At 41.7% G+C, this 12,799-nt stretch overlaps 1 protein-coding gene across 1 annotated transcript; it reads left to right on the top strand.

The window, feature by feature from the left end:
• The first annotated feature begins 686 nt into the window (after positions 1-686).
• LOC121841025 (high affinity immunoglobulin epsilon receptor subunit gamma-like) lies at positions 687-8,124 on the top strand. The gene is made up of 8 exons (XM_042306923.1): positions 687-1,578; positions 4,915-5,009; positions 5,210-5,254; positions 6,748-6,819; positions 6,921-6,956; positions 7,126-7,185; positions 7,516-7,642; positions 7,706-8,124. Exons 1-7 carry the CDS (start codon positions 1,521-1,523, stop codon positions 7,612-7,614), a joined length of 465 nt encoding a protein of 154 aa, XP_042162857.1. The 5' UTR covers positions 687-1,520; the 3' UTR covers positions 7,615-7,642; positions 7,706-8,124.
• Positions 8,125-12,799: the final 4,675 nt, after the last annotated feature.

The raw sequence follows: 12,799 nt of genomic DNA, 5'->3' as shown, positions 1-12,799 counted from the left end.
CCCACTCTTCCACCAAGGCACATGCAAGTTCCCAGACATTTCTGGGGGAATGGCCGTAGCTCACACCCTCCGATCCAACAGGTCCCAGACGTGCTCATTGGGATTGAGGTCCAGGCCCTTCACTGGCCATGGCAGAACACTGACATTCCTGTCTTGCAGGAACTCACGCACAAAACGAGCAGTATGGCTGATGGCATTGTCATGCTGGAGGGTCATGTCAGGATGAGCCTGCAGGAAGGGTACCACATGAGGGAGGAGGATGTCTTCCCTGTAACTCACAGCGTTGAGATTGCCTGCAATGACAACAAGCTCAGTCCGATGATGCTGTGACACACCGCCCCAGATCATGACGGACCCTTCACCTCCAAATCGATCCCGCTCCAGAGTACAGGGTTCGGTGTAACACTCATTCCTTCGACGATAAACGCGAATCCAACCATCACCCCTGGTGAGACAAAACCGCAACTCGTCAGTGAAGAGCACTTTTTGCCAGTCCTGCCTGGTCCGGTGGGAACGGTGGGTTTGTGCCCATAGGCAACGTTGTTGCCGGTGATGTCTGGTGAGGACCTAACTGACCTACCATCTGTAAGCTGTTAGTATCTTAACGACCGTTCCACAGGTGCATGCTCATTAATTGTTTATGGTTCATTGAACAAGCATGGGAAACCGTGTCTAAACCCTTTACAATGAAGATCTGTGAAGTTATTTGGATTTTTACGAAGTATCTTTGAAAGACTGTCCTGAAAAGGGGATGTATCTTTTTTTTGCTGAGTTTATATAAGCACAAAAAAATAAAAACTCACCTGTTGATATCAATGGTACACCATTAGAGATCAAGTTATTCTGTACCTTAGCTTTGAAATGTTTTGATAATTTGATATCCTTGCTCGCTGTGTACAATACTGGAGCTGGCACCTTGCCATGGTGGGGTAGATTGCACGTTTTTGTGATGTGTCCCTGTGGGCTGTAACAACAGCAACCGAATTTAGGCTCTTGCAGGTTTAACAATCCAGTCGTGCCAATAATCACAGTAATGCTTACCCTCTTGTTTATTATTGCTTTATTTGACAGCCGGAGGAAGCACACAGTACCTTTTAGAAAATGAAGTTGATTTTTACATTCATAGGCTGTCTGTTGATAAAGCCTGAAATCTGTTACAAATGGAGATACTGAGGAGCTGAACTTGCACTACGGAAAAACAAATGCTAAGAGAAAGGGATAAGGGCGTAAAATAGAGAAAGAGTGGTGGTTAGAGAGAGGAAGAGACAGCGAGAAAACTAAGACAGAAAAAGACAAGTATATATGCTTAGGGAGGTAAAAATAAGAAGCTTAGATAGATGGAGAGAATGTAGGAGAGAGAGGGGGGGGCAAATGCATTGGTGTCAGTGCAGCCACTTCCTGTGATCAGAGAGAGAGAGAGAAATGAAGAGAGCCCTCTAGAGCTAGCGCCCATCATTCAGCCCAAGACATAAAGAGAGGGATCATCACCCGTGTCCTTGCAGAGAAATAGAGAAAAGAGGATGACCATTACATGGAGGACAGGTGTCATGCTGATGCTGATGTTTTTTTCTTCTGCAGGTAAGTGCCAACCTAGATGTATTACGGTAGTCACTAAATAGCCATGGTAGACTGCACAGAAGTGGCGATACCATCAAAACTGTTCAGCAAGTATATGAGCTGTTGGTTCTGAATTCATGTGGGAGGGCTAAGGTTAGGAAAATGGTACATTAAAGTTGTTCGTTTGGTTATAAATAGACTTCAATGCTTTCTTGTGTGGCTAGATAGTACGTTTCCTGTGCTACTGTGTATATGCTCTGTCCAAAGCCCTTCGATGGCGTTCCTCTCCCACCCTCACCGCCTTCACCTCCTTACCCACCCAGAGGTGCTCTATCCTGAGTACGGAGAGTGTCCTCCCCCTGGTCAGGAGAGAGAGGCAGGCTCCAGGAGATTTAGTGCTCTGTACCCTACCTATCTGTTCATGTTTGTGATTGAGTGGCTACCTTTCTACGCATCTATTTTTAGAGTCTGCGAAGAACATGAAAGCTTAGACGTGGCCTTGTTCGTTTCCGCATTACCAGAATGGCAAAGTCACAGACATACACATATGCGAAAGAGTAGCACCTGTTGGTGTTTGATAACTGAAAACTAGAGAGTGATTATTCTGAGACAGTGTTGCTGCTGAATAAAGAGGGGGACTCAATAGTGAATTTGAAATAAAGTCCTTGATGCAAAATCAAAACTCCAAAAAGTGAATCTTTCCAATGAAGTAATCCTAACATACCATACATACCATACATTCACGTGTGCAGGTCAATATCCTCAATTAGGTGTGTGTGTGTGTCTGCATGCGTGCACCTGTACAGATGTAGGATCTTAATTGATCACTATTTTGTTGCTGAGAATTTCCCTGCAAAGAAGGAAAATCAAACTTGTAGTGTATTTGAGTTTTTAAAAAGTGGGAATTAAACAGACTTGATTTGCCCTAACGAAAAATTAATCAACCCCTAAAAAAATGTATATTTATTATAACCCACGTAATAATTCACATTTCCTGTTGCTGTAGGATTATTTTCTTGCTGTAGCAAACTGTCTCTGATTAAGATCCTACATCTGTAGAAATGTAGATGATCACCAGCTGGCCCCAGCTAAATGGTCTCATGCATTCCCCCCCCACACCTTTATTACACTAATAAGTGCAAGAAATTACCCAAGCAACAGCTTCTCTAGAAACCACTGAACGACATAGTGTGGAGGCAAACCACAGAAAGATTGAGAGAGATATAGCGCTCCCCCTTTTTAGTGACAGGGAGACTGTTATCTATATTTCCGATTACATGCAGACTTTCTCTTACATTAGTGTACTGTGGTAAAATGTCTCCAAATTCCACCTATGTAAATATAGGTACAGCTCTGTGCTCAGTACTACCCCATTCTCCTTTCTAGTTAAGTATCCAGTCACCTTTTTACAGTTTTTCTCAATCGAGTACAAGCATTTTTTTTGTAACAATGTTGATTTTCAAAAACGGTCCACAAGACATACAACTCTGGCATTTTGCAAAACAGTAAATATGTTTTCAAAATGTAGTTGCCTTCTCAAAACATAAATACATTCATCAGAACTATATTATACCATGCAAATTGCAAATACATCCATCAAAAGAACAGTACTGCCTGCAAAAGATTAACCCAACCTCATATACTTATACTGTATCTTGAGTCCAAGCACACAAACAGAAAGTTTAAAAATTCCAGTTGATCAAAACATTTTCTTTGCCGTCACTAAATCATGATGATCAAAATTGGAAGAACAACTATCCAACGGTGCAGAATTATGGGCAATTATTCTGTTTTTTTAATGCAAATTTCACCCAAAAATGTCATACACATCAAATATTCCTGATGAAATAAGCACATTCATTCATCGGTACTATCATAATCAAATTCCATCTATTCAATACAATGGCTGGTTTGCTTATAGTCGGAGGTTAACATACACTTAGGTTGAAGTCATTAAAAGTCGTTCTTCAACCACTCCACAAATGTCTTGTTAACAAACTATAGTTTTGGCAAGTCGGTTAGGACATCTACTTTGTGCATGACAAGTCATTTTTCCAACAATTGTTTACAGAAAGATTATTTCACTTATAATTCACTGTATCACAATTCCAGTGGGTCAGAAGTTTACATACACTAAGTTGACTGTGCCTTTAAACAGCTTGGAAAATTTCCAGAAAATTATGTCATGGCTTTAGAAGCTTATTATAGGCTAATTGACACAATTTGAGTCAATTGGAGGTGTACCTGTGGATGTATTTCAAGGCCCACCTTCAAATTCAGTGCCTCTTTGCTTGACATCATGGGAAAATCAAAAGAAATCAGCCAAGACATCAGAAAAGAAATTGTAGACCACCAGTCTGGTTCATCCTTGGGAGCAATTTCCAAACGCCTGAAGGTACCACGTTTATCTGTACAAACAATAGTACGCAAGTATAAACACCATGGGACCACGCAGCCGTCATACCTCTCAGGAAGGAGATGTGTTCTGTCTCTTAGAGATTAACATACTTTGGTGCGAAAAATGCAAATCAATCTCAGAACAACAGCAAAGAACCTTGTGAAGATGCTGGAGGAAACGGGTACAAAAGTATCTATCATGTTGTGGGTGTGCTTTGCTGCAGGAGGGACTGGTGCACTTCACAAAATAGATGGTGTCATGAGGGAGGACAATTATGTGGATATATTGAAGCAACATCTCAAGACATCAGTCAGGAAGTTAAAGCTTGGTTGCAAATGGGTCTTCCAAATGGACAATGACCCCAAGCATACTTCCAAAGTTGTGTAAAAATGGCTTAAGGACAACAAAGTCAAGGTATTGGAGTGGCCTTCACAAAGCCCTGACCTCAATCCTATAGAAAATTTGTGGGCAGAAGTGAAAAAGCGTGTGCGAGCAAGGAGGCCTACAAACCTGCCTCAGTTACACCAGCTCTGTCAGGAGGAATGGGCCAAAATTCACGCAACTTATTGTGGGAAACTTGTGGAAGGCTACCCTAAAACGTTTGACCCAAGTTAAACAATTTAAAGGCAATGCTACCAAATAGTAATTGAGTGTATGTTAACTTCTGACCCACGTTGAATGTGATGAAATGAATAACAGCTGAAATAAATCATTCGCTCTACTATTATTCTGACATTTCACATTCTTAAAATAAAGGGGTGATCCTAACTGACCTAAAACAGGGATTTTTTACTAGGATTAAATGTCAGGAATTATGAACAACTGAGTTTAAATGTATTTGGCTGAGGTGTATGTAAACTTCCGACTTCAACTGTATTATTATACCTCCCCCTTCTCTGCGCTCGTGTGTGTGCCCTGTCTGTGTTTTAAAGACTCTTCATCTTCTGTGTGCCCTGTAGAGGCTTCATTGAATGAACCGGTCATCTGCTACATACTGGACGGAGTCCTGATTCTCTACTCCATCATCACCACCGTTCTATTCTTCAAAGTGAAGGTGAGTCACAATACAGGTGGGTAATGCCTTCCATTGTCTACCAATGATGAGGTACTAGTTATTTAAGTGTATACAGTGAGGATGAGTTAGTGCACATGTTACAGAGGCGTGTTATCGTTCAATTGAATACATAGAAATGGATGTAGAACAGTGTTATCCACTCCTTGTTTCTGCTCCTCCCCTCTTCTCTCTGTCTACAGTGGGGCAAGTCTGTAACTGCACCTGTGGAGGACTCCACATATGCAGTGAGCTACAATGTCCCATACCCTGTGTGTGTGTGTGTGTGTGTGTGTGTGTGTGTGTGTGTGTGTGTGTGTGTGTGTGTGTGTGTGTGTGTGTGTGTGTGTGTGTGTGTGTGTGTGTGTGTGTGTGTGTGTGGTGGCATCATGGACAGGACATGGTACTGACATTCTGAATGTACAGTACCGGTCAAAAGTTTGGACACACCTTCTCATTCAAGGGTTTTTCTTTATTTTTACTGTTTCTACTTTGTAGAATAATAGTGAAGACATCAAAACTATGAAATAACACATGGAATCATGTAGTAACCAAAAACGTGTTAAACAAATCTAAATATAGTTTATATTTTAGATTCTTCAAAGTAGCCACCCTTTGCCTTTATGACAGCTTTGCAGACTCTCTCCATAGTATTCTCTCAACCAGCTTCACCTGGAATGCTTTTCCAACAGTCTTGAAGGAGTTCCCACATATGCTGAGCACTTATTGACTGGATTTCCTTCACTCTGCGGCCCAACTCATCCCAAACCATCTCAATTGGGTAGAGGTCGGGTGATTGTGGAGGCCAGGTCATCTGATGCAACACTCCATCACTCTCCTCCTTGGTCAAATAGCCCTTACACAGCCTGGAGGTGTGTTTGGTCAATTATCCTGTTGAAAAACAAATGATAGTCCACTAAGCACAAACCAGATGGGATGGCATATCGCTGTTGTAGCCATGCTGGTTAAGTGTGCCTTGAATTCTAAATAAATCACTGACAGTGTCACCAGCAAAGCACCCCCACACCACCTCCATGTTTCACGGTGGGAACCACACATGCAGAGATCATCTATTCGCCTACTCTGCGTTTCACAAAGACACGGTGGTTGGAGCCAAAAATCTCAAATTTGGACTCATCAGACCAAAGGACAGATTTCCACCATTCTAATGTCCATTCTAATGTCCATTGCTCGTGTTTCTTGGCCCAAGCAAATCTCTTCTTATTATTGGTGTCCTTTAGTAGTGGTTTCTAATGCAGCAATTCGACCATGAAGGCCTGATTCACAGTTTACTCTGAACAGTTGATGTGTCTGTTACTTGAACTCTGTGAAGCATTTATTTGGCCTGCAATTTCTGAGGCTGGTACCTCTAATGAACTTATCCTCTGCAGCAGAGGTAACTCTGGGTCTTCCTTTCCTGTGGCGGTCCTCATGAGAGCCAGATTCATCAGTGCTTGATGGTTTTTGCGACTGCACTTAAGAAACTTTCGAAGTTCTTGAAATGAGAGTGTGCAAAGCTGTCATCAAGGCAAAGGGTGGCTACTTTGAAGAATCTCAAATATAAAATATATTTTGATTTGTTTAACACTTTTTTGGTTACTACATGATTCCATATGTGTTATTTCATAGTTTTGGTGTCTTCACTATTATTCTGCAATGTAGGAAAAAAAAGCAAAAAAATTAAACCCTTGAATGAGTAGGTATGTCCAAAGTTTGACTGGTACTGTATGCTTTTGTAAAGGAACTCCTGACGGGTACTATTGCTGACGACTATGAGGATCTAAGGACTGACCAGACTGCAGCTACTAGACGGGTGAGTGAGAGGGCTATTATGACTAGAGTGTGAAAGAGGCTGTGTTATAATTCTGAGCACAGTCTTTTTAATGCGTTCATGTTTGTGGTTGTCCCTCTTAGAAGCGCAGACAGGAAGCTAGTAGCGACACATACCAGGTAAGGACTACTCCTTATATACCACAGGCTTATAACCGTGTTCCAATTCTGAGATGTTGCAGAACACTGTGATCCTAAATGTAGGTTCATCCACTTCTGCAAGCCTTCCATTCCAGGGGCGCTTTATTCATTCATTGACCAATACCATAAAACTTGTTTTGTTTTCTAGGCTCTCCAGATAAAAGATGATGGGAGTGAGGCCTACCAGGTGATCGAGTCCAAGGGGAGGGTAAGAGTCACATGTAGTGAACAAAACACATGACTCAGCCCCCTGTGCTGAGTCATGTGAACTACATATCTGCATTTACTGGTATTGTGACATAGAACATTGAAAATCTATAGGTTATGTACATTTGAGAGATGGAAAGATGAAATCTCTACTCTGCCATCCATACCCTATACTGTGGATAGTCATCAGCGTGTCATAAAACTGCTATCAAACTTACATGACAAAACTAGGGCAACACAAGTGAAATGTTGTTGTCCAACTTAATCTGTAGAAAAGCTCCTGAAGGCTATTAACCTACACATTCTTCCTGTGGGTTCTCTCTTCTCACAGACTCGCAAGAAGGACAAGAAAGCCAAGGTCCCCCAGCCTCTCAGTGCAAACACCCAGACTCAGACCCGGCCCTCCGCCCTGCCACCACCTCCAAACTGATCTGACCCAGTCAGCCCTCGGCACGGAGGCAGCTGTTTACTCCATTGGCAGATCTCCCCTGCACTGATCCCAGTCAGCCCTCGGCACAGAGGCAGCTGTTTACTCCATTGGCAGATCTCCCCTGCACTGATCCCCCAGTCAGCTTATATCTCTGAAGATAACAGCATAAAAGGTTATCTGCTTTCTAGCTATAGCAGTGTTCTACTCCTGAGCTCAACTCCCTGCTCTGTTATTGCATGTTACAAATCAGCAGAAACGTGTGCATGTCTTATCTATGTGTATTATCATGTCATTTGTTAAGTTTATTGACTGCTTTCTGTGCCCTTTATGGCTGTATGTGGTAATGTTGATATTTTGAACATAATAAAAGACACAGTACACATTCCAATGTTAAAACACTTGGAAAATGGTTTAATGATGTTTACAACTAAAGAGAACTGTACAGTTACAGTAAAATATTGTTTATATATATATATATATATATATATATATATAAACAAATAAAATACAGCAGACAAATGCATCAAATCTACCATGTGTCCTGATTCACATACTTTAAAATGTTCTACACAATCTTTCAGTTCTATATGCCACCACCCGCCATGTCTGGAGGGGGGCGTTTCGTAGTCGGATCTGAGGCATGTGTCCATAGTGAGCAGTGTTCTAGTCCAAACTGGAACGGTAGAACCGCGCATCACAACGACAGCGTGGCTCCCAGAGTTCTAGAGTGACAAGACGGAGATTATTCAGAGGAAAGACTACAGTCTGGGACGATACAGTGGACACATTCCTTTAGTTTAGCCCAAACTTATTTTACAGAATGCATTTCTCAAAAATCCACAAACAGAAGTAATATGTACAGGTTTACCTTATTTTGTTTTTTATATATTTTTTTAAACCATGGTCACTTGGGCCGTGTTGACTGATATGATCACACACATAATTTGACACACCCAAAACATACAAAAATACTATATCTTTAACCTACCAAGTGTAAGACAGTTCTGCAATTAGTTCCATGCTGTGACAGAAAAAGAGCGATACACCAAACAAACGAGATGTTTTTCATTTAGGTTTCTCAGAAATATACCAAAATATACATCTATGCTTTGGAATTACTGAGGCTAGAACTAAAGCCAGTGCTGGGGTTGTCTCTTAATACACAAGCTGCAGGGTGAGAGGAAGGGAGAGAGAGCGAGTGACAGGGACAGAGAGTTATCTTTGGTATCTGCGTTTGTAAAACATTAAATATTTGGATATTTTTGCATTGGGATAATGCTTGTGAGATCCTACAACTCCCCACTTGGAATAAAGCATCAAACAAAGCTTCCCTGGGACCCCATTGGCCAAAGAGTTTAGCCAATCGGACACAGGCCATGCAGAGTGAAGGACCATAATGCATAGTGTCAAAGCTGAACAGAGAGAATCGAGAAACATAATAAGAAATGAGGGAGGGAATGTAAGAAAGAAAACGGCGATGAGACAGAGAGACAGAAACAGTACCCTAGAACCAGAGAATGTGTATCTTAGACAATGTGTCCTGGCAACTACAATGCACTGACTTGGAGCCAAACAGACACACTGTACCCAAGAGGCAGAAACAGTGTATTTTTGTGACAGTCTTTGAACATGTGTGTCCTAGCAACAGTTCTTCAGACAGACAGACAGAGACAGTGAGTCCTGAGCATAAACAGTGTGCACAGGATCAACCCTCAGTGTGTATTAACAAACATCACCCAGCCACCACGGGATTGGTTAATTGACCTGGCCATCAGAGAAGCCCACTTTGCCCCTCCACACTCAACCTATCCCCATCCACAGGCACTGCTACAGGTACCAGTTGTGTCCACGGTGCACACACAGCTCTGCCATATAGGTGTATTGACTTTACAGGTGTGCACAGCTGAATGTGTGTATCATGGGATAGTGAGGCAGAGAGGGGTGAGAGATGGTATAGTCCATATACAATCACTTTAGAAGTCTTTGGTTAACGTTCCCACAGGAAAGAAAGAGAGCACACCAGGTGAACAGACACACACACACCAACATCTACATTCAGAATCTAAATTAGAATAAAATAGGGCAGGATTGTCAAATCATAGAAAACAGAATGGAGGGGTAAATCAAGTACATACTAGTGGTAAATATTTCAGAGGTAAAACCAAAGAAAAATGTGGATAATACTTTCAGCCTTATGAGACAATTGGAGGTTGAGGTCTGAGAGGCCAGTGTGTTTAGGGAGACTGATGGTTATGCTCTTGTAAAAAAATATTATAAAAAATAAGCAGACATCCTGGTACTGGTGCGTGTCTCCCCCCGGTGGCTGCAACTGACACTGGACATCTGTAGGCTTCTCTGACAGGACCTTGATGTTTATGTTTATGTTTTTTAAATAATTTTCAGCTTTACATGTTTTTATTTCTAAAGTAGATTAAAGCAGGTTTCACTTAGTCTCGAGTTAAAAATGAGGTATACAACAGCTCCCTTAACCCAGCTAGTTAACCCAGACTTACTGGTGCCGTTCTGCACTTTCCCTTTACACCCACCACACAGGGGGGTAGACCACATGCATCAACACAGATCCACTTCTAGAGCATCAGACGAACCAGAGAGAGATCCACAACTTCACAAGTCTTATACTCAAAGGAAACACCTATTCAATATTATCATCCCCTTCTTCCCTTGAATGATTTTATCATAATCTCATCTTTCTCTGTAAACTGAAAACAAACGCACCATCATGGTCTGCAGTCAGCACTCCCTTCTCTCAATCACACACACACTCACGCACACACACACGCATGCACGTGCGCACACACACACACGTGCGCACACACACACACACCTCTGCTGGAGTTCAGTTATTAGTAAAGCTTTTCTATAGGTATTCCGACCTGTATGAGTCACCCCTAAAATCATAGGTTGCAACATAACCGCGACAGAACAGCACTCTCCCAAATTATGCCTAAAATACACTGTAGATTTTCAGCAAAGACTTATGCACTGAGTGAGCTAGCTAAACACAAAAGCTAGCGAGGAGGTAGCCTCTCTCACTAGATTACTCTCATACACTGTCGCACAAACAACAATATGCTACAATGCTTGTCTTCTAAATAACAATAAGGCATAAATGTCAATGTTAATCTTTTGTCAAACCTAGAAAGACAGTGATCTTGTCCTCTCATGCTATACAAAACAATTAAAGGCATAAGTAATTTTTAAAAAACATTCAAATGATTGTTAAAAACAGCACATCAAATCAAATCCATAGTAAACCAAACAACCAGACAAAAAAAAATTAAGATTAAGATCAGGCGCATCAGTCTGTTTGTTCCCCTAGCTACTGCACAAGCAGGGACTGTCCGACTGAAGCACCACAGCAAGCCTCTCTCTCAAGAGACCACACCCACACATGTAATGGGCACAGGTGTCCGCAAATCACGCACCAAGGGGGTGCGGTCAAAGTTTTTGGTCTTGACATTAATAAAAATGTTTTTTTTAAAGTTTTTTTTGTATAAGCATGACAAAACATTACATTCAGTCTTGATAACATACTAGTTCAAATATAAAATATGAATATCTTACATAAGTTGTATATATATATTTATCTCTAATCCTTTAGTCGTTCCTCAGATAAATATTTCAGTAACTTCCCATGTTGCCAATGGCCAATGGTTCACGACTACAAACAGCACTACAAATAGGACTACAAGTCCCATTCGGCCTGCCATGACCTCAAGGACAGAAAACCAGTGAAGTGAGCAGCATCGAGACATCAACCCAGCCGCAGAGAGAAAGGCTTTCACTTTGCTTTGGCAAGGATCACAAAATAATGTCAAACCTGTTCAAACCTGGAAATACCCCATAAGTAGTAGTACTAGAAAATAGCAGTAGTAGTTTGTCCTAGTTTTAGATAACGATTACTCTTTTGTTTATTTTTAAATGGCAAAGCCATTCGGTACGTGTACCAGTGGAGGCTGGTGGGAGGAGCTATAGGAGGACGGCCTCATTGTAATGGCTGGAATGGATTCGATGGAACGGAGTCAAACACGCCGTTTCCATATTATTTATATGTTTGATACCGTTCCATTGATTCCATTCCAGACATTACAATGAACCCATCCTCCTATAGCTCCCCCCACCAGCCTCCACTGACTTGTACATTCTACAATATTCTACGGGTGTGAGATTTCTTAAAGTGAACCTAATGTTTAAGTGATGCTGAGGTATTCCGTCAAAGTAATTCACGATTAGAAAAGGAGCACATAAAAATGTATTAGCGTAGAGAGATGTCTCTGCTTTTTCAAACTAGGCAGTCATTCATCTGGTTACGTTAGGGCCGATAGAAGAACACTATTGTTGTGTGGGGTTGTTGTTTACGAAAGGGGCAGCTCGGTAAGGGCGGCACAGGGCTAACATCTTTACTGGTGCTGACAGGGGATGAGCCCCCATAGTAAAGTTAGTTGGGCGATGAGAGGAAGGGCTTCAACCACGTGACCTGAGAGCTGCTAACAGGATGTGGTTAGAAAGCTAGAAGAAGAAAACGTGCAGGTCCTTGTTCCTTAGAAGTGGGTTAGAGGCGGGGGATGCCAAAAGGATTCAAATAGGTGGGTATAAGAGAAGAAAACTTGTCAGTAGTAATGTGTAGGTTAGTGATCGTGTGAACAGCAACTTGCGCGAGCACACAGGCACAGCAGCTAGTGAGAAAACAACTTTGGTTCAAGCTTTTTATTTCATGGCTAAAGATTGGTAGAAAAACTAAAACGGACAGCCCCTACCCGACTACTGAATGCCTGACTACAGCCCAAACTGCTGCCAAAGCAGATACACCAGTCTAGAAAGGATCACAACACAGTCCGCCATATCATCATAGGGGGAAACGTAGAGAAACAGGAAAGATTATTGAGGGCAAGCACCCACTGATATCATATAACCACTACCATTCAAACCTAAACACCACTCAAATATATTAACTTTATACAGGGGGACAATACCCCTGATCTCCCTTCTTCCCATCCCTTTCTATTTGGATATTTGCGCTGCCACTTTAAAGCTGAGCAGGGAGAGCCTTAGTCAAATTAAAAAATAAGTTTGTCTTTGGAAAGTGATCATCAAAATATTGCATTTTTATCTCCTGTTGTCTAGAGGGAGAGCTTGTACTCAAATATTGGACTAGGCTAAGCTA

This window comes from Oncorhynchus tshawytscha, linkage group LG26, assembly GCF_018296145.1.
Source record: "Oncorhynchus tshawytscha isolate Ot180627B linkage group LG26, Otsh_v2.0, whole genome shotgun sequence".
NCBI classification, from domain to species: domain Eukaryota; kingdom Metazoa; phylum Chordata; class Actinopteri; order Salmoniformes; family Salmonidae; genus Oncorhynchus; species Oncorhynchus tshawytscha.
The sequence above is the reverse complement of the archived record's forward strand: the minus strand, read 5'-3'. Positions and strand labels throughout refer to the sequence as shown.